At 39.8% G+C, this 22,890-nt stretch overlaps 2 protein-coding genes across 3 annotated transcripts in view; both read left to right on the top strand.

Annotated features, from left to right (window-relative positions):
* PPM1B (protein phosphatase, Mg2+/Mn2+ dependent 1B) overlaps positions 1-5,606 on the top strand; it is a 94,692-nt gene extending 89,086 nt beyond the window's left edge. Inside the window, exons 6-7 of the mRNA XM_004752978.3 lie at positions 843-887; positions 1,596-5,606. Coding sequence (XP_004753035.1) covers positions 843-887 — 45 coding nt within the window. The 3' untranslated portion in view covers positions 1,596-5,606. The remainder of the gene's footprint in view (positions 1-842; positions 888-1,595) is intronic.
* A 15,131-nt stretch (positions 5,607-20,737) lies between these two features.
* SLC3A1 (solute carrier family 3 member 1) overlaps positions 20,738-22,890 on the top strand; it is a 32,568-nt gene continuing 30,415 nt past the window's right edge. Inside the window, exon 1 of one of the 2 annotated variants that reach the window (XM_045077740.1) lies at positions 20,738-21,579. In XM_045077740.1, the coding sequence (XP_044933675.1) occupies positions 21,162-21,579 (418 nt within the window). In that variant the 5' untranslated portion in view covers positions 20,738-21,161. The remainder of the gene's footprint in view (positions 21,580-22,890) is intronic. The other variant, XM_004752989.3, reaches the window with a different exon arrangement.

Genomic DNA, 22,890 nt, shown 5'->3' with positions numbered 1-22,890 from the left:
TAATTTATTATATTTTCTTGACTTAATTTTCAATTATTTGATTATTAATGAGATTGAACATTTATTGTTCAATGTTTTTCTCACATTTCGGCTGATTTTTATATTTTATTAAAGCCTATTCAGTGTATTGTTTATTTTCTAATACAGTTATTCATTGATTTGTGAGAGCTCTTTGTATATTTAGGTCATCATTCTTTCAAATAAGCTGTGAATTATTTTATTATTTATTGTTTGTCTTTTTAAATAAGGATATTGAGGGATGGGACTAAGGACAAAGGATATCTAACAATACAGAAATGACCTAATTCCTGAAAAACTGCAAACTCAATAACATGGGTTTTTCCCCTCCCCAAAACATCTTACGCCATGATGCTTTATTTCTGTGCTTTTTTCTTACACAGTAACTTTGTTTCTGTGTCAGTTTTTCCTACAGTAAGAATAAAGTCTCTGCTGTGATTGGAAAGGCAGACATGAGAGCTAAAATAACTCAGAGTATTGGATAGTTCTCTGGTCAAAAATATTTAAAAATGACACTTTTATCCTCCATATGCCATTTGAAGTCAAATGTAGTGGGGTTTATTTTTTGCTTTACTTTTTTCAAAATTGAAGTAAAATTTATACAGTAAACTGCCAAAATCTTCGGTGTTCAATTTGATGAGTTTTGAGAAGTGTCCCTTGGTTATTTATATTCAGAAGTGTTAGAATTTGGGGCACCTGGCTGGCTCAGAAGAGCATGGGACTCTTGATCCTGGGGCCCTGTGTTCAAGCTGCATGTTGGGTGTAGAGATTACTTAAGTAAATAAACTTCACAAGTTTTAGAATTTCACTGTTTTCTTTAACAGTCTCAACCTTCAGTTGTATACATAGACAATCTTTTCACATTCTGAGTAAGTAAATATTTACATATAATTTCTTTTACAACTTTTTTTGTTATAAATAGATAATACTAGTCAAACTTATTCTGGGCTATTACTCTGTGGCATAAATTTAATGTAATATTTTCCATTATCCCTTTACACCAGCTAATACATAAGCCAATCTTTTTCTCGTTTATTTGAAAATGCCCTTTTACTATATATTCTTGTATATGCTTGTATTTTTATGGGCATTCTGTTTCATTGCTTTGTATCAGTATGTCATCATAAGTATCATAGTTTTATTATATATGTTATCATCTGGTAGGGAAAGTGCTCCCTTATTACTCTATTTGAACAAAAACTCAGTGTTATTCCTTCAGATGAACTTTTGACTAATTCGGCCAAGATTTTCCTGCCGAATAAAAATCCTGTTAATGTTGAATTGTTACATGTTTAGTTTAGTTTTGGGGGGGAGGGTGTCATTGGTATCTTTGGCAGAGAAGAACTCCATTCCAGGAAAATGCTGTATCTATTTATATGAGTGTTTTTATGCCCCCAGTAAAGTTTTATAGTTTTCTCCATATGCTTGACACATTTCTTCAGTTAATTCCTTTTTATTTTATATTTCTTATTGCTGTTATGAATGAATCATCCCCCACCATATGTTTTTAATTCATATTTTGTAGACAACGGACTTAATTACAACAAAATCATTTTAATTTCTATCATTTCCACCAGATGGCAGTCTCGGGCATGTCCATTTGTAAACCCGCCGAGGGCGCTGGTGACAAGAAAGGCAGTGGCTGGCAGACCTTCCAAGCCCCTAAAAGTACAAGGACATGAAGGTGTTTTTTGTTTTTTTTTTAAACCTGAAAGAAAAATGAACCCAACATTATGTAATTGTATTATTTATACTGCTGTGAACAGGTAATCTTACAGCCCATTAAAGGAGGCAGAGAAAAACTGCCCCTGTACCTTTAAAAATCATATTCTTCTCTGTCCCTGTGATTAAACACCTGTGGCTTTGGGGTAGTATTTTGGTTTTATTCCAGGGATTCTCACGGTTAGAGGCAGGCTTTAATCTGTCCATTATTTTCTTTATCCTAAAAGCACCATTTAAATGAGAAGTTACTAGGTTTCTAAATGTTTGTTTAAGAACATCTTTCTTTGATTCTGGTATTTGTGCTGACCAGATCTCTCTGAAATCATTTCAGAACCTCAGGTTCAGTGTCCACAGTCTACAGAAAATTCTGAACAAATTTCCAGTTTGTTCGATGTGCATACAAATCTTAATAACCCCCTTAGACACTTTTAAACTAATTTAGATGATGTCAAAGACTTGTGCTTAAGAATGTAGGAGGTAATGGATATCTTGGCTACACGAGAAACTAGCTCAAGCATTTTTCTCATAAATACTTTTCCCAGTGGCCAAAAAACTGTAATTTATTTTTGATGGCGTGTCACCTAAGTGAGCTCCTTTGTGCTTTTTATCACAATTTCATTTGTTAACTTCTACAATGGAGTAGTAAAGGACTAGAATCGTATGGCAACAATGTACATTCCCTTCCTGAGAGATTGTATTTCTATTCCAAGACTGAAAGGGGTAAGAAAGAATGATAAGAAAAAAGTAACCAATATTTGGTCTTGCTGCCAAATATAATTCCTGCTTTTCCAAAGAACTGGTAAAAATATTCTAGGAAGTAATATAGCAAATTTTTTGAAAGATGGTAGATCATTTCTTCTAGGGAGAACCAAGGAAAAGATTCATGTCTGATCTCTGGATAATGCTATGATGTAGTATGTGGAGTTGCAGATTTCTTTATTGTGTTCCATGGATTTATTGATGTTTTGGATAATCTTTGAGAATGAATGTTGAAATGGTTTTATAGCAATCTCAGCTATACAGAAGTTATATTTAGAGCTTGCGTGTAGTGTACTAAGACATACCTTTAAGACAGAGTTCGAATTGGTTAGTTTATTCTATACCAAACATTTCCAGGTAGGGGTAACCTAAATTATATAAATAAAACCATAAATTAAATGTACCTAGAAAATTGACTATGTAAAATTATCTTTGAAAAGGAATTTCTTTCAGTAACCCATGTTTGTATTGTATATATGATTTTTTTAGGGTGTTTTGCTTTTTTCAGGGTGGAACATGCATGAATATAGCAGGTAAGATAGAATATTCTCTATTACAGTGTAACAGGTACTACACTATTACTAGTGATGTGTACCATGAAAAATTTATACAATGCTGATTGCTTGAACTTGAGCAAAATAAATTTACATTTTCTAGACTGATTTCACATCAAAAACAACACATGTTTCAATTGTATGTCAATAAAACTAGGTGAACACACACACACACACACATACAGAGAAATGTCCATTTGAGAGAGAAAAAGTGGCTAAAAACAAATTCTGAATGAGTTGTAGTTTTAACTACAACTCAAAAGTTTTAACATAGTAGTTCTGAAGAATTGTTATTTGTGTGGTTTTCAGAAATGGAGTAATACATTTTGTAGCTGGTTAGATCTTCAAGTATATATTTATGGAATCTCAAGATTGGGGCGGGGGAACCATTTAGCAGCCTCTGGTCTGACCCTCCAGGAACCAGAATCTACTTTCATCTTGGGCAGCTCTACCCTCCCAGTCAGTTCAGTTCTTCATTTTTCTTATTAGCTCGAGACCGAACGTTGAACAGCAGCTACTGTGTTGACTCCTGCCTTTACTCGTTCTATTCCCAGTTCATTCATCATACATCATGGCTTTAATTGTCTTTGCCATCCAAGACCCTTTTCTGCAAAAGCTCTGGTTTTCTAAGTCTTTCTAAAAGTACACAACCCAGAGCTAAACATTTTTAAGTAGCAGAGCTGTCATTCCTTTGTTCTAGTTAATACTCTTCATCTGTCAACTCTTCAGATGTTGGACTAGCTTTTATGGCACCCACATGATACGGTGTGAGTCTTCAGAGGTTAACAATTTTTACTGCTGTTGAGTAACCCCCCCCCCCATCCCGCACATGTGTAGGTGGTGTTTTGTTTAAACTCCTTTGCAGGACCTGCATTTCTTCTGAAGTTTTCTTGTGTTATATTCATTAACCTTCTGAGATGTTTTTGGAGCCATGTAAGATCTATTTGCTTTCTTTTTCTGATCACTCCAAAGTGTCATATGTAAGTCTTTTATATTGAATGAAACAAGTCTGTGATTAATGGCCTATAGTAGACCTCCAAAACTGTCCCTAGGATACAAGTTGACCAAGGTATCAGCACCCATTAGGTAAGGATGTAGCGATTTACTGATCAGCCCATATCGCTCCAAGGTTATAAAGGATATTGGGAGAGCTTACATTCCTTGCAGAAGTCCTGCATTTCCCAGATGTTAGGCAAGTAACTGTCTCTAAAACTTCATGAAGTCACACCGTTAATTTATAGTCAGTTATGTTCTCTTTCCTGAAGAATTAGAAAACACTAGAAGGATCTATTCTGGGGTTGTCCCTGAGATTAGTGTCAAGCTACCTTCTCTGTGTGTGTGTGTGTGTGTGTGTGTGTGCATGCCTTTTCCCAAAATTGGAATGACCTTTTTCCCTTTCTGATGTTGTGGCAGGTTCCTACCCCACACTTGTCTCTAATGTACACAGTGGGCCGCTCAGAAATATTCTTAGATTTCCAGTATCATTTTCTTATTTTCCATCAGCATAAAATAGGAAATAAGTTCCTGTTGGTCTGATCACTTGTGTATAACATGGCTAATTTAAGTTTTTACTCTGACCTCATTCCCACATGTACATGCAGATTTCTGGTGGTGGTTTTTACTCATGGTGTTTCTTGTAGCATTTATGCATTTTTACAATTCTGAACTTGTTACATTACTTTCTATGAAAACTGGTGGTTTCTGGTTTTTATTTGGTTGTCTTACTCTTTTTATTTTTTTGTCTTTTTTAAGGTACATCCCCTTTTTCATCCTCTATGTATGTGATTCTTAAGTATTTTTAAAATAACCCCTATACCAAAAAGAAAAAAAAACAGCCCAAAAAACCGAAAACTATCTCTAGGCTGATAGCCTGAGGCCAAGTGCAACACGTAGATGACACCAGAGCAGAACAGTGCAGCATCCCAAAGGACACTCATTCACATTTTACGCTGTGGGACAAGATGCAGAAAGCATTCTTACTAAATAAGTACCATTATGTTGCAACCAATATCTGACTGGTGGAAGTAAAGTGTCCGGTCTTGCAGCAGCCCTGGCTGGAGTCTTGCATCTGCTCTGGGGAAGGAGAGTAGCGTAGCTTCTCTAATTACCTTCTTCTTTGCCTCTTTCCCTTAAAACATATCCTCTTTCCCTTAAGACAGTGGGAGCGGCTGGAGGCGGGTGGCAGAGGAACTCAGCTGCAGGCAGATGATGGGAAAGGATTAGCTGTGGCTTGCCAGCCTTGAGTTCGGTCCTCAAGTTCGGTCCTCTGTGCACACTTCTGTATTAGGGTGCCTCTTCTCTCTTGTCTACTTGACCTCCTCCATAACTGGGGCTGCAAAAACAGCAAATACGAAAGACAAGATGGGGAGGAAGAGAATGGCCCACATGTAGGCAGCTTTGTAAATCTCTCCAGCTATATGTATCCTATAGAATGTTGATAGAGATAGTATATTTGTGTGGATTTATGTATGTATGCTGTACTTCAATAAAAATTTGTTTTTTTAAAACAGGAACCTTCTCTGATACAATAAACTTCATATATGTTTATATTCATGTAAAGTTTTTCTCTGTTAATGGAAGCCCATGAAAATTGTTGAGTAGATGGGTCAGATGTGCTTTGGAGAGTGTGATCTAAAATATAGTGTGTTTTATGAAGAATTCCCTTTCAGAATAGTAGGGAGAGAGGGGAGCAGCGTTGTAATCCAGGAGCTGCAAACTGTAATGGTTCAAGTACTGGAAGTTCATTTCTTACTTCTGTGTACACCCGAACGAGTGTTCCTGGTAAGTAAGCTGCTCTCTCCCACGTGGGGATTCAAGTCTGAGACCTTTTCCATCTTGTGACTACATCATCACCAAGACCTTGTCATCTGTATCCCATCAGCAGAAGGGGAAAGTGAGCAAGGACAAGGTTCTCCTACTTAAAAGTCTCACAAATCTAAGGAATTGATATCCTAGAAGACTTACCCTCTGACCACAAGGGAATTAACCTGGGAATCAATAACAGAAGAACAACACACTTCTAAATAATCCACGTGTCAAATAATTTAGGAGGAAAACTAGAAAATACTTGAACTCGAGCAGAATGCAAATGAGAATCACAACATACCAAAATGTTGGGGCTTCAGCTGAGTTAATTGCTTAGTGGGAAATGCATAGCTTTAAACACACGTGAGAAGGAATATAAGATCTCTAATTAACTTTAAATTTCTAACCTAAGCAGTACAAGTATAAGGAAGGAAGTCTAGGAGCAGAAATCAGTGAAATATGAAAGAAAAAGAAAAAGAATAAACTACCTCTTGAAAACATCAATAAAATTGATAAACTTCTAATCAGAAAACAAATGATCTGTATGAGAAATGGGAGGACACAGATCCTGCGGACTTACAAAAAGGAATCTTGTGAAAAATTGATGTCTGTGAAATGGACAACTTAGAGGAAACATTTGAAAACCAGTGTGATTCAACACTGAACAGGAGAAGAGAAAACCGCATTTCATTACATTCAGAAGAAGTGTTTGTCAGATTCAGAACCTGTTTATGGTAGGAATTGTCAGCAAAGTAGAAATAAAAGGGAACTTGCTCAGCCTGACAAAGGGTAACTATGTAACACCTAACCCAACATCTTTAATACTGAAAGACTGATAGCTTCCCTCTATACATCAAACAAGGCAAGAATGTCTGCTCTCACCCCTTGTATTCATAGCGACTGCAGGTTTAAGCCAAGTGCAACAAGGCAAGAAAGGAGATAAAAAACACAGATGGGGGGAAAACACAAATTGGAAAGAAAGATAAAATTGCCTATTTGAAGATGATACTATTGTGTAAGTAGAAACTGATAAGGAGCCTATAAACAATAAAACTGAAAAGCTTACCAAGGTCACAGGATACAAGGTCAATGTACTAGAAAATTTCTATTTTTATATACCAGGAACAAACAATTGAAAGTTGAAGTGAAAAAAAAAAATTGGGGTCGCCTGGGTGGCTCAGTGAGTTAAAGCCTCTGCCTTTGGCTCTGGTCTGGGTCCTGGGATGGAGCCCCACATCCGGCCCTCTGCTCAGCAGGGGGCCTGCTTCCTCTTCTCTTTCTGCCTACTTGTGATCTCTGTCAAATAAATAAAGTCTTAAAAAAAAAAAGAAAAAATAATTTACAGTAGCATCAAAAAACAATGAGGGGTACTTGACTGGCTCAGTTGATGGAGCATACGCCTCTTGATCTCAGGGTTGTGAGGTCAAGCCCCATGATGGGCATGGAGCTTACTTAAAAACAAGCAAAAACAAAAAATCCTCTTCAAGAGACACTGTTAAGAAAATGAAAAGGCAAGCCTTAGGCAAACCATAACTGATAAAGGACAAAATTGAACAAGCATTACATCAAGGAAGATAAAACAAATGGCTAGTAAGTGCCAAAGCGTGAAGTTATTACTCATTAAGGGTGTGAAGTTATTACTCATTAAGGAAATGAAAAATTGTGACACCTCTACAACTCACTAGAATGAAGTTACAGAGACTGGCATTGGCATTGTCCCCTGTCAGTGACAAGGGAGGAATAGATGGAATGCTTATACGTTGCCCGTGGGAAGGTAAAAAGGTAAAAAGCGACTTTAGAGAACAGTTTGGCACATTATTTTAATAACTGCAGCTTCATAGTACTTGCAGTCAAGTAGTGTGAATCTTCCAACTTTACCTTCCTTTATCAAAGTTGCTCTCTCCTGGTTCAAACATTACAACAAGCTACCTCTTGTCTAACCCTATGACCCAGCAATTCCACTCCTCACTATTTACCCAAGAGAAGTAAAAACATATGTCCCCATGAAAGTCTGTATAGGAATATTTGTAAGAGCTTCATTTAGGATACTCCTAAATTAGAAACACCCCCAAATTCCATCAGCTGGTGTAAAGGATAAGCCACATGCAAACAATGAATGCTGTTTCACAGTAAAAAGGAATGAACTACTAATTCATGCAACAACACGGGTGAATCTCAAAGGCATTCTGCTGAATGAAAGAAGACACAAGAGACTACGTGTGGTATGATTCCATCTCTCTCAAGTTCAAGAAAAGACAAAATTATAGTGACTACAGGTCAGTTGTTGCCGGGGTTGGGGATTGACTGCGGAGGGGTGTGGGGAACTTCCTGGAGTGATGGGATGGTTCTATCTCATGATCGCGGGACTGGTTACATAACTACACATTTGTCAGATCTCATCAAATTAATACATCTAAAAGTGGTAAGTATGGATCCTGTACTCCATTAATCCAATTAAAAGAAAGTGTGTTAATGTAGATGTGGGTTTGTGGGTACTCGCTGTAAATTTTTTCAGATCTGTTTTATGTTTTATTGTTTGCATTTTAACATATTTCAAAAGATATGAACTTGAGATGAAGTTCACCAGAGAAGAATACTCCAAATTTTACAGACTGATTTGTTGTTCCCAGGGGGTCCCTCTATGTGACCTGCTTAGGGTAAGTAACAACAAGGATTTACTATTTGTGTTTTTATATAGTAGTTATATGTATATATGAATGTGGTTATTATCTGATTATTACTTAATGGTTTTCTTGAGCAGCTGCAGGAATGAGGGTAGGGTTGGAATGAGGGAGCAAGCTTTGCTAAGTAATCCATTCATATGGGCCGAATTATGTGATATAAATAAAAATAAATTGATTAAGTACTCTTTATTCTCTTTATTATATAATCCCATCTACTGCCTATCTCAATCAGGAAGGCTTATTAATAGAACTTTAACTTTAATTTTAACTTTAAAATGTTCTAGGGGCCAGACATCTGGGTGGCTTAGTTGGTTAAGTGGCTGCCTTCAGCTCGGGTCATGATCCCCGGGTCCTGGGATTGAGTCCTATGTCAGGCTTCTTACATGGCAGGGAGCCTGCTTTTCCCTCTACCTGCTGCTCTCCTTACTTGTGTGCGCTCGCTCTCTGTCTCTCTCTCTGACAGATAAATCTTTTTTTTTTTTTGTAAGATTTTATTTATTTATTTGACAAGAGAGAGATCAAAAGTAGGCAGAGAGGCAGGCAGAGAGAGGGGGAGGGATGCAGGTGGGGCTCAATCTCAGGACCCTGAGATCATGACTTGAACCGAAGGCAGAGTCTTCAACCGAACGAGCCACCCAGGTGCCCCTGACAAATAAATCTTAAAAAATATATATATATATAGGTGCACCTGGCTGGCTCAGTTGGTAGAACTTGCTGCCCCAAGAATTGAAGCCCCATGTTGGGCATAGAATTTACATTAAAAAAACAACAACAACAATAATATGGGTCACCTGGGTGGCTTAGTCAGTTAAGCATCTGCCTTTGGCTCATGTCATGATCCCGGGGTCCTAGGATCGAGCCCTGCATCGGGTTCCCTTTTGCAGGGAGCCTGCTTCTCCCTTTCCTGCTGCTCCATCTGCTTGTGCGCTCTCTGTCAACTAAATAAAGAAAACCTTTTAAATAATAATAAAATGCAAAAGGAAATAAAATTATATTGAAATGCAGCTATAGAAGATGCCCATGGTTGATTTTCTCTTCAAGAACCTTGGTTTTGTAGCATTGTAGGGCAGTGCATGGCATCCTAACTAATGGAGCATTGCCAAAACCAAAACCTCTTTCATTTATTACTCATAAAAAATAGAGTGCCTCCGCTGTCATTATGACTTTCAGCTTGACATCTCCTCATCTTAGGAAAGTACAAGTCTACCTTTTAAGCACCAACTGTTGCCTCGCTTTTACAAAGGTATATACGGTGGCTTAGGGTGGCATCCTTTGATCTTTTGGAGTGATACCTTTTGTAATGTTCCCTTAACATATCTTATTATTTGTCTTTATTTGATAGATCTATGGTCAACAAAGTTTGTAAAGGGCTGGAGAGTAAATATTTTAGGTTTTGAGGGGTACGTGGTCTCTGTCTCTTCCCTCCTCTGCTGTGGCAAGGAGCCACACATAACTTACGCAACTGAAAGCAGCTGTGTTTTAATAAAATTTTATTTACAAAAACATGTATGGGAGCTGGATTTGACCTGGGACAAAGTTTGGGGACCCCGGCTGTGGAAGATGAATACCCTCCAAAACAAATCTGCTCCTTGTTGTGACAGAGTTTGTGTAGTCACATACCCCAGGCATGTCTATGAAGCAGGTCATAAAAGCCTTCTGTGACATAAAGCATGCTACTCTTGATCTTTGCGTTATGAGTTCGAACCCCATGTTGGGCATAGAGATTACTTAAAAGGTAAAGAAAGACTCTTGTGAGAGGTGCCTGGGTGGCTCAATTGGTTAACCATCTGCCTTTTGCTCAGGTCCCTGGGATCGAGCCCCGTGTCAGGCCCCCTGCTCAGTGGGGAGTCTGGTTGTCCCTTTGTCCCTCTCCTGTTCCTGCTCTCAAATAAATAAAAAAATAAAATCTTGGGTGCCTAGGTGTCTCAGTGGGTTAAGCCTCTGCCTTCGGCTCAGGTCATGATCTCAGGGTTCTGGGCTTGAGTCCCGCATCAGGCTCTCTGCTCACAGGTAGCCTGCTTCCTTTCCTCTCTCTCTGCCTGCCTTTCTGCCTACTTGTGATCTCTGTCAAATAAATAAATAAATAAATAAATAAAAAATCTTAAAAGACCCTCTCGTAGAGGTGCCCGCCCCACCATAACCAGAGGAAAGGAATATCCTTATCTTGCAAGACAAAGGGGCACAGAGAGGAACCCAAATACATTTTAGCTGTGCTAGGTTTCCTGCTGCTTACTACACTTTGCTCATACCCTTTGTCCTGTCGTATCTTTCCATGAATTTTCACTCTTCATCAGACCTAGCATAAAAACACTCAGGATTAACTGTTTCCTCTGGTCTTCATTTCACATAAAATTTACATTAAATAAATGTGTATGCTTTTCTCTTATTGTATTTTGTTACAGGGGGTCTCAGGCAAGACCTTAAAAAGGTAGAGGAAAAAATATTTTTCTTCCCTTATAATAATGAAATGTTCATCAGGAAGGCTCCAGATCAATAAATGAGGGTATGCATGTTCTGGGACTCTATATGATTAACTGGTATATAAAAATCTCTAATTTTAGAAAATATGAAGATATTTGTCAAAGTTGGTTTACAAAATATTTCACATATTTGATTATGAGTTTACTTGGTAAAGTGTACTTTAGTAACAAATGTGAAATTGGGATAGTAGGAATTACTTTTACTTTGTTTACCCTTCTGTAAATTATACTTTTTAAAATATTCAGCAAGTAATGAAAAATGACCATTATTCTTGTTAAAACGTTCCAACAAACCAAATTAACTCCTGTTGAAGATTCAGTCCCACAATTTCCCATTCTTGGTTGTGGGTAGTAGTAGAGAACAAGCAACATCCATGACTAGAATTTACACAATTTAAGGTGCTCCATATAATCAGATCATTTCTCCTGATTCAAAGCAAGTTTCTAAATAAGGACTTCCAAATGATCAATGATGATTCAAGTAAAGGTACCGTCGTTCAATAAAATGGAGGTGAATTATCACAAAATTGTAACCCCAATGGCAAGAACAGTGGAGGGCACAGTCCAGCGGCAGGTGGCACTGAGGAAGTCATACAGTTAGTTTTTGGGGCATATTCGTTTCATCTCCTATAAACAGAAGGGATTAATAATTAGTGGTTCCCTCAAACCGCAACTTGAATCAAAGTTTGTACTTAACTGACACAAAATTACAAAAACTAGGACAGTGCAGCTTTTCCTTGAAACTCCCAATTCATTGTGCTTAAGGAATTTTCCTTTCATCTAAGATTTATGTCCTTCTTATATGTTTTGGCTTTACAATGTCCTTCATATAAAAAGATACTGGGAGTAGACTTTTTAAATATTCTTATTGAGGGGCACCTGGGTGGCTCAGTCATTGGGCGTCTGCCTTCAGCTCAGGTCATGATCCCAGGGTCCTGGGATCAAGCCCTGCATCAGGCTCTCTGCTTGGCAGGGAGCCTGCTTCTCCCTCTACCTCTGCCCTGGCTTGTGTTTCCTCTCTCACTGTGTCTCTCTGTGTCAAATAAATAAATAAAATCTTTAAAAAAAATATATATATATATATCCTTATTGAGCAAGTTGAAATGTTGGTACTGCGGTTTGGTTCCTCCAATTTTGGGGGGGCGGGTTTTATCCTAAAGTTTAGGGATCATTGTTCTAATTACATATAAACTAGCAGGTTGAATGTTGTTAGGGCTACAGACTTTTTTTTTTTTTTTTCATTAGAACATGTTTTCAGTTTGAAAAATCTGGTCTCTACTTAAAGCCTGTTATAGAAAGAAAGCTAAAACTTCCAACAGAGCAGACTGAGGCCAGTATTCGGTCACAAGAGGGCCCTTTCAAGAGATTAGGGTGATGTTGTACAGATCCTCTCAAACGTGGATTTGAATTAATTGCCCACAAATAAAATTTGGAGCATTCTACATGAGGATGCAGATTTGCAGCTTCTCTGGAAGTTAGATCTGTCAATCTCAGTTCTCCATTGTTGCTGGTGCTGAGTAGCGCTGCCCTGGAGACTTTGAATCTGCCATTGCCCTGTTCTTTCTGCTGACAGTCCCTCACCCATGACTGTCATCTCAGTCCTGCAGGCCTTCGTCCTCACTACCTCCTGCAGTGTGGGACCTGGACCCCAGCACCAGCCCCACCTGGGGGGTGGTGAGAAAGGCAGAAGCTCAGGCTCCACGGAATCCCAATCTGCATTTTGACAAGATCTGCAGAAGATTCCTACTGATTAGGGTTGGCTGGGCCTTGCCTAAGGTGATCCCTAAGCTCCTTTCCCAGCAAGACTTGGAGCGCTGACTGCTGGCAGAGCCCTGGCCTGCTCACCGTGGTTACAGGTACTGCGCTCAGTCATCAGAGTGGGAAGGCCAGATAAAATCATGTATTAAAGTAGCTGAAATTATGTGGATGAATATAGAAGTGAGTAGGGGGTTCTGGGAGGGCTAGATGAGTGTCCACGGGAATGATATTGGTGGTGGTTGGGGGTGGGAAGGTGGATAGAGCAGGGCCTCAGGAGAGGTGGGAACAGACGTCCAGAACTAGGTGTTCCTAGTCCTTGGGGAGGGAACAGGGAACATCACCGGTTGGCTGAAGCAGAGGGCTTGATTTGGAGATACTGAGAGAGAAATAAGATGAGAACAAAGAGTGGGCGTAGACTGATACAGACTTTGTTCTCTTTACTGTGAGAAGCTGCTGAAGGCTATAGATAGATTCACAGTACCCGGGGCTATGGAGAAAGTCAATGGTCTGACCGATTGTGCACACTCGGTGGGCTTTACTGTAAAGGGACACATTCCCAATGGGTTTATGTATATGCCTAGCTGTGGGTAAAGTCATTTCCTTCAAGGATGACATATTTTCTGTCTTTTCTACCTATATTGGCTCTTTATCCTCTGATCCATGTTCTCAGAGACCCTAATTCAGTGCCCAAACCAGGGCTGAGTATTTCCCAACTTTGAGTCAGGCCTCATGAAGATAGTGCCCTTAAAGGTCAGGGTGACAGAGCCCCATCCCTCCCCAGAACACTGGGTGTGACCGGGGAGTGGAGGGACTCACTCAGTATCCAACAACCACATGTCCCCAGCATTACATTTCAGATGATGATGTTTGTGTCCCCTAATGCACAGTGCTCTCAGATGACGGGCACTCTTGGTCCATGCTCTTTGCATCTGGAGCAAGACCCTTTGTCGCAGGACAGCGTCTGCCGTGCTGGTATTGTGTGTTTTCCGGAGTAGCTAAGTGTGTCTGAATTTGAATATCTGTCACAGGGTAGGGAACTTGGATTTAACTGTTGGGTGACCCTTTTCAATAGGACTTTGTTAAAGTCATTTATTTTGTGATTCTGGACTTTTTTTTTTTTTTTTTTTTTTTGAGAACTGTCTTTAAGCAGTAAAGCATTGAGACCCTGTAAGGTCCAAACACTTTATAAATCAGCCCGTTACACTGTGGGTTCAATTACACTGTTGGCCAAGGATGTCACATAAGGACATTATTACGCTTTTTTTGTTTGTGCGTCTGTTGTTCTGTTTTTTCATGTCTGGAGGAGAGACCACGAGGAAGGCACAGCGGCGAAGGAATGTGCTAAACGACCACGAGACCCCACTATACTCCTAACATCTAAAACACAACACTAAATGTCAGTAAGGCAGTAGAACAAGAACTCTTACTCATTGCTGGGGGCCTGGGGAATGCAAAATGGTACAGCCACTTTGGAAGACCATCGGGCAGCCGTGCAGGTTGGTAATGGTTTTGATCGTGGTGATGGTTTCATGGGTGCATACACACGTTAAACCTTACCAAATATATTTTTAAATGAGTACGGTGTATCATTTGTCCATTACCCTTCAGTAAAGCTGTTCTTTAAAGGCCAGAACCAAACAGTAACCCAACCATTTATTAATTTGCATGACAAAACGGTTGACAGGCAGTTTGACTGAGCTGGGCTAGGTGGCCTCCACTGACCCTGGCGGAGCCTGCTCAAGCATCTGTGGCCAGGCAGCCCGCTGCTCTAGAGATCCTAGATGGACGGACTCCGCACTCCCTCACACATCTCCCACATCCCTCCTTTTCCCTTTTGCAGGCCAGCCTGGACATAGTCTCAGGGTGACGGCCGAGGTCCAATAGAGGAGCAGGAATGCACAAGCAATTTTTTTTTTTTTTTTTAAGATTCTATTTACTCATCTAACAGAGATTACAAGTAGTCAGAGAGGCAGGCAGAGAGGGGAAGGGAAGCAGGCTCCCAGCTGAGCAGAGAACCCGACGTGGGGCTTGATCCCAAGACCCCGGGATCACGACCTGAGCCGAAGGCAGAAGCACTAACCCACTGAGCCACCCAGGCACCCCGCACAAGCAATTTTTAAAAGCTGCTCTTCTGTGTTGAGTTTGTTATGGTCCCATTGGTCAAGGCGAGCCACATGTCCACGCCCAGGCTCAGTGTGTTAAGGATCTAAGAAATGACAGGGAAAAGGCATGCAGGAATGCAATTCATGCATCCTGAACCTCAACAGGGTTTTATTTATTTATTTAAGATTTTATTTATTTATTTGACAGAGAAAGGGAGCACACAAGCAGGCAGAGCGGCAGGTAGAGGGAGGGGGAGAAGCAGGCTCTCCGCTGAGCAGGGAGCCCAATGCAAGGACTTGATCCCAGGACCGTGGGATCATGAACTGAGCCAAAGGCAGCCACTTAAGTCAGCCACCCAGGCACCCCCACTCAACAGTGTTTTAATTTATATTTAATTCCATCAAGAAAGTACTTTTATGCAATGACTTGTATGTGGTGTTAATTTTTTATGTATAATTTGCAACCTCTTTTTCATTTCCCGTTGAATATAATTTAGCTATTGATTTGTATGTTTGCATTAATTCTTTGTACATGAAACATGGTAAGGCTTTATTGTGACATTTTGTCACACTCTCATTCTATTCATGTTTCTTTTGCCATTTTAGGGGTTATATTTGGTCATAAAAATGTTTTAAAGTACTCTGACTTCCAGCAAAAGCGTGTTTGAAGAGCCTCCTCTGATTTCAATGGTGATGTAAGTTTAGCTGATGTAAATTTATCTGTCCCTAGCTGGGATAAACCCATTTTTTATTTCCTTCTAATTAGAACTGTTCTATTTATTTATTTATTAAAAGATTTTATTTATGTATTTGACAGGGACACAAGGAGAGAGGGAACACAAGCAAGGGGTGTGGGAATGGGAGAAGCAGGCTCCCCACTGAGCAGAGATCCCAGTGCGGGGGTTTAATCCCAGGACACTGGGATCATGACCTGAGCTGAAGGCAGACATTTAATGACTGAGCCACCCAGGCGCCCCATTAGAAGTGTTTTTCAAAACACATTTTACCCTGGACCCTACTTATAACGGTCAGCCCTGAACCAAGTTCAGTGTTACAGTTGAGGTCACAGAAGCCTTCTCGAAGCTGGTGGTGTGTCTGAGATCCAAGAGCACGTGGAGCATGGTCGCATCTCCCTTCCTCTGACTTCACATCACATGTATTAAAATGTACCGAGGCAGGAACGTTTGGCTAGGTGATAAAAATCTACAGTTCTGTGCAGAATGTACTTTCTACTTTCTCCCTCTTCCTCCTCCTCCTCCAGCATAGAGTTCCGTGTCTCTCCGTCTTCAAGTGACTATTATTTTATTCATTTAATAATGGGCTAGGTGCTGAGCCAGAGGCTGGGCACTTCGAGATAACTTTGCAGCAGGTTCCACCCTCGGTTCACAGCGGCTATAAATAGGGGAAGGCAATGTGGGAAATGGTTCTTCTCTTTCAAATGTTCGCAAACCTGGCAGGCTGTATGTTGCGTGTCGCTTTGGTGGGTTTGCCGCTAAGTGGACAGCTTTATGGTATCATGGCTTTAAAATGGATTATATGTATGCGTGTTCTCCCCCACTTATTATTACCTCTGCCTGTTTGTTTCTTTGTTTACTCACAGAGTGTTTCTGGATCCTGTGGTAGTCCTTAATACTCTATCTCCTGTTTTCTAGGTATTTCACTCTTCTTTGTTTTGTTATCACGATTTAATAAGTCACTTGGGATTTGAATTTCCGGGGGATGGTTTATCCTTTTATCTCTGATTCTTGGTTCTGATTATCTATGTTGCCTCTTAAAGCTATCTTAGTCGTCTTATTTCCTTATTCACATTTAAAAGTCCTAACAGTCTTGTGTTTTGTTTTCTGCAGTTGATATTTCATTTTAAAATCTCCTTGAAAGTAAGTGATCCTGGTACTTTTGTTGTTGGAATTCTTAGCTTTCTGGGTATCTTGTCTAGATTACTGGCAACTGCCTCTTCTGTCCAGTGTTTTGGTATTGGTTCATTGAATTATTTTCTGTTTTCTTTCTTGAAGTTTGCTTTTTTTCTTTCCTTTAGGTATGGGTGTGGGGTGTTTACAAATTTTGGGTGACTGTTGCTAGGAGAAGTCATCTTATTATTAAACTCTACCACTTGCTTAGAAGTTCTAGGTAGATTCCCAACTCAGTTTCCATAACTTAATTTTTTTCTAATAGAAGAGAAATGCATATTTATTATAAACAAAATTAGAAGTATCAAAAAATTTAAAGAACAAAATGAGTGTCAGCCATAACCCAGAGATAAACATTCTAAACATATTTTCTAATTGGATTTTGCAGATGTACATGCAATTTTTTTTTTTTCACGTAATTGGGACAATTTCTTTATATTCTGCATTTCTCCACTCAGCTTGATAATGTAAGATTTCTTCCATGTTGTTAAAAATCTTGGAAAATATGCTTAATGACTAATATTCTACCACATGGACATACAATAATTTTTTAGCTAGTCATTGAACATTTAGGTTTTTTCCAGTGTTTGCTATTATAAATAGCACTATAATTTATAATCCTCGTTATATGCAAATTTTTGTCTTTTTTTATGATTTTATTTATTTATTTGAGCAAGAGGGGAAGTGACAGAGGGAGACTGACAGGGGACTCCATCCCAGGATCCCGAGATCATGACCCGAGCTAAAGGCAGATGCTTAACCGACTAAGCCACCCAGGCGCCCCAAAGGTTATGCAATTTCTAATTTTGACATATACTCCCAAATTGTTCTATACAGAGTATGCTCTACTTTATGCATGGAATGTATGAGTGCTGGTTCCTTGTATATTTTCAGATGTTGGTTATTATCAAAGTCTTTCATTTTTGCCAAAATGATAGTTTTAAATTGGTGTATCTTCTTTTTAAAATTTTTTTAGTTTTTTTTTTTTTTAAAGATTTTATTTATTTGACAGAGAGAGATCACAAGTAGGCAGAGGGACAGGCAGAGAGAGAGGAGGAAGCAGGCTCCCTGCCAAGCAGAGAGCCCGATGAGGAGTTCTATCCCAGGGATCATGACCTGAGCCACCCAGGTGCCCTAAAATTAGTGTATCTTTTAAATTTTTGTTTATCTTTCTCAACTTTTATATGAAATACACTTTTTTTGTTTACTAACCACTTATATTTTTTCTTGTCAACTGCTTATATCCTTTGTTCATTTTCTGCATTATGGAAATCAGCTTGTCATATGTGTTTACCATTTGCCTTTTGTCTTTGTGGATTGTTCTGTTTTTTAGTTTATTTTTAAGATTTTTTAAAGATTTATTTAATTATTTATTTTAAGATTTATTTATTTGAGAGAGAGAGAGAATGTGAGTGGGGGGAGGGACAGAGGGAGAGGGAGAAGCCGACTCCTCGCTAAGCCGGAACCCTGTGTGGGGCTCGATGCCAGGTCCCTGGATCTGAGCCAAAGGCAGATGCTTAACTGACTGAGCCACCTAGGCGCCCCTAGAACTTATTTTGATGTAAGGAATAAGGAAAGCTATATGGTTTTGTTTTCTTTTTTAAATAGCTAGCTAGTTGTCCAGCATCACTTACTAGATAATCTTTCTTTTCCTGATTGATTTGAAATGTTGCCTTTTCTTCTTGTAAATTCCCATCTGAATAGGAATCTATTTTTGGTGACTCCAATCTGTTCAATTAATCATTTGACCTTATCCATTCTTTTGTATTTGCTTTTAAAGATTTTATTTATTTATTTGACAAGAGAAAGACAGACAGCAGGGGGAGTGAGAGTGGGAGAGGGAGAAGCAGGCTTCCAGCTGAGCAGGGAGCTCAATCCCAGAGACCCAGAATCATGACCGGAGCCAAAGGCAGACGCTTAATGACTGAGCCACCCGGGTGCCCCTTATCCCTTCTTTTGTACCAACTCCTCATTTTACTGGCATTTAAAAAATCTGATAGATCTGGCTTCATTTATTACGCTGACAATGTTAAAACTCATGATACACATTGCCAAATTAATTTCTAGAATTATTATGTTAATTTACACTAGACACTGCCAGCACTATTATCTTTTATTTATTTATTTATCTATTTTTTTTGACAGAGAGAGACACAGTGAGAGAGGGAACAGAAGCAGGGGGAGTGGGAGAGGGAGGAGCAGGCCTCCTGCTGAGCAGGGAGCCTGCTTCCTCCTCTCTCTCTCTCTGCCTGCCTCTCTGCCTACTTGTGATCTCTCTCTGTCAAATAAATAAATAAAATCTTAAAAAAAAAAAAAAGAAAGAAAGTTACCATTATGTGTTTGAGAGATAAAGTAATTTCAAGACATAATGTTAAATTCTTTTGATTTTTAAAAAATATACTATGTGCATAATTAATAATGAAAGATGCCAGTCATTGGATGCATTCAGTGAGCATTTATTGGGATTTCCTCATTAAAAAATATAACTTGGACAAAATCAAATGGTTTATTCCTCTGTGCCATACACTGTTTCTAAGTCATTCTACAGAAAACAAAGACAAAACCCCAGCAATGTTAAGAATTCATATAGCTTTATTTAAAGAAGAAAATTTCTTGTTATCTGATCAAATGAGTCATAAGGTTGTTTAAATGCTTTTGATTAAATGGGAACCATGAATCATCACATTCTTGGAGGGCTTGTGGAATCTTCTAGGAAAACACACCTAATTTTAATGCCATTTCCTCAAGCCTGTGCATGCTGTATTTTACACCATGTCAATGATTAAATAACCACCCCTTTTGTTTTTTAAGATTTTATTTATTTGTTTTAGAGGGGGAGGGGCAGAGAGAATCTCAAGCAGACTCTGTGCTGAGCATGGGGTTCGACTCAGGGGCTCTATCCCCAACCCCTGAGATCATGACCTGCGCTAAAATCAAGAGTTGGCCTCCTCACTGAGCCACCCAGGCATCCCTGATTAAATAACTCTGAAGTACAGGTATTTAGTGCATTTATATTTACCTCTAGCTAAGCCCTTGAACTTGCAAGACTTAGAATCCTTTTTCTCCACCTCCCCTCCCCCACCTTCAGAAAATTCTTCCAGGAATGGAAACTGAAAAACAGAAAACAAGACTGAGGGCACCTGGGATCCAGCGGAGTGTACAAATGCTTATTTATATGGTTAGCCTGAGATATAATGAAATTAGCTTCTGTAACAAAGCATTGTTCCCTGTCTCCAGACATTCTTCCTCTTGGATTTGTAGGAAGAAAAGAGACCTTCAAAACCAAACATAAAGAAGGGTCTGTTGCCCCTTGCAAAATTCAGTGATTTCTTTTTCTTGTACCTAGCTAAAATGAACATTTTAAAGCTGTTTTTTAATAAATAAATATATATATATATTTTAATATTTCATTTATTTGACAGAGACAAATCACAAGTAGGCAGAGAGGCAGGCAGAGAGAGAGAGAGGGGAGGAAGCAGGCTCCCTGCAGAGCAGAGAGCCCGATGCAGGGCTCGATCCCAGGACCCCGGGATCATGACCTGAGCTGAAGGCAGAGGCTTTAACCCACTGAGCCACCCAGGAGCCCCTGTTTTTTTTTTGTTTTTTTTTTGTGGTGGTAAAATCTAACAAAAAATCTACCTCTTTAACTATTTAAGTGCACAATTCTGAGGCATCAAGCACATTTACATTGTTGTGCAACTGTCACCACCATCCGTCTACAGAAATTTTTCTTCCTCCCAAATGGAAGCGCTGTACTCAGTGAACAATGACTCCCCATATCTCCCTTCCTCCTACTCTCTCTGTCCCCATGAATGAGTCTAGAGGCCTCATAGAAGTGGAATCATACACAATCTGTCCTTTTGTAACTGGCTTCTTTCACCGGGCATAGTGTCTTTAAGATTCATCCATGTTGTAACCCTCAATAGGATTTCCTTTTTACAGCTGAGTAATATTCCATTGTATGCACAGATCACATTTTGTCCATTCATCTCTTGATGGACACCTGGCTTGTTTCCACCCTTTAACTATTGTGAATAATGCTGCTGCAAACATCAGCGCACTCAACAGAGTAACATCTTAAATTGTGGTGGAACCCTGCCTCCTTTTTCAGTTTCTCCTCCATGCCCCTGTCCCAGTCCAGGGCTGACTCCCTCAGTGTTAGGACTGTAGCCACAACAGCCTCCAGGGCTGATATACAGAGAATTTTTTTAACCCCCTTTTACCTTTACCCTTTCTTGTTTGGCTGGACTTTGTCCAGCCAGGTTTATTTATAAACCACAAAAGCTCATTAACACCACCAAGCATTTCAGTCAGCCGCCTCTCCAGCTTTGTTATTGCAGGAAGGTACACTGAAGGGATCAGGCCGTTGGACATGGCTGAGGATAAAGGCAAGAGAGACTCCATCGGGATGAGTCTGCGGGGATGCCGGACAAACAACGGGTTTGTGCAGAATGAAGACATCCTGGAGAAGGAGCTGGACCTGGGCAGCCCGCCAGACAGCGCAGTGGCCATTCTTGGCCCCGCTGAGCCTGCCCTGCAAGGCATCAGGCCGTACGCGGGCATGCCCAAGGAGGTGCTGTTCCAGTTCTCCGGCCAGGCCCGCTACCGGGTGCCCCGGGAGGTGCTCTTCTGGCTCACCGTGGCTTCTGTGCTCGTCCTCACTGTGGCCACCATAGCCATCATCGCCGTGTCGCCCAAGTGCCTGGACTGGTGGCAGGCAGGGCCCATATACCAGATCTACCCGAGGTCTTTCAAGGACAGTGACCAGGATGGGAACGGAGACCTGAGAGGTGGGTGCAGAGGCTGGATTGGGGTGGGGCTGGGATGAGGTTGCTTTATGGCTCTCAATCCTCAAAACCGAATTATGCCTGGCTTGTGTACTAAGCACATTCCGTTGTGACTGGTCACACTGAGTGTCTCCTTGTTTATGATATTTGAAAAGCCGTTCAGCACAGCCTAGCAGTTCTTTGCAGGACGAAGGGCTGCTTACTGGAGGCCTTTGAGCCCCCATTGAGTCGTTTCATTTATTGCCCACTAAGTACATATACTTAGCTAATCAATTTTCACTTCTGACATGGAGTAGACTTTCTCCTTGCTTGCTTCCTGCCTCTATGCACCTTACAGTTCATTTCTTCAGAGTGACCGTTTGGAATTGGTTTCCCAATATATGTAGGACCTACTTTGGTAATCTGGCTGAGAGTTTATTAGTGAATAAAGCATAAATAATGTAGAAAAAAATTAAGTCCTGTCTTTAAAAGGCATAGGCTGAGCCTTTAAAGATGAAATTGAAAAATGCATGAGTGGGGTGTGTTGGACATTACCTGACTTGAGGATTATTTAAAATAATATCCTACTAGTAAAACCAAAATGAAACACAAAGTAAAAAATCACTTTTTTAAAGTTACACTAATAATTTCTAAGTGAGAAAGAATAGAATAGGATATATTCTATTATAGATATATTCTAATGTAGTATAGAATATCCTTATACTTTATGGATAGAATATCCTTATACTTTATTGCTCAAACCAGGACACTTTTTTTTTTTTTTTAAGATTTTATTAAGTAATCCCCACACACAAGGTGCGGCTCGAACCCACAACCCTGAGATCAAGAGTCACATAGGCTTCTGACGGAGCCACTTGGGTGCCCCCAGGATACTTCTTTTTGTTGTTTTGTTTTTGGTGGTTGTTTTTTGTTTTGGTTTAGGTTTTTAGAGAAGGAGGGGAGAAGCAGAGAGAGAGGGAGAGAGAAAATCCAAGCAGGCTTGGGGCTTGATCTCACGACCCTGAGATCATGACCTAAGCTGAAATCAAAAGTCAGACACTTAACCGACTGAGCCACCTAGCCTACCCCCACCCCCCACCCCCAGGGCACTTTTAAAAGTAAAATTTTGCCAGACTGCAGGCATAAACTGAAACTGTCCTGGGCAACTTGGTTGACACAGTCACCCTAGTTCAGGGTAATGATAAAAAACAAAATAACATAAAATACTTAGTTTGAAAAAATAAAACAATGATTTAATAGGGTGTGGGACCTGGGGATGAGCTTAATCTAACTTTAAAGTGTTACAAATAGGAACTTAAATTTCTCTTTTTTGTA

Source organism: Mustela putorius, unplaced genomic scaffold (assembly GCF_011764305.1).
Source record: "Mustela putorius furo isolate JIRA1106 unplaced genomic scaffold, ASM1176430v1.1 tig00000224_pilon_pilon_pilon, whole genome shotgun sequence".
In the NCBI taxonomy this organism is placed as follows: Eukaryota; Metazoa; Chordata; class Mammalia; order Carnivora; family Mustelidae; genus Mustela; species Mustela putorius.
The sequence above is the reverse complement of the archived record's forward strand: the minus strand, read 5'-3'. Positions and strand labels throughout refer to the sequence as shown.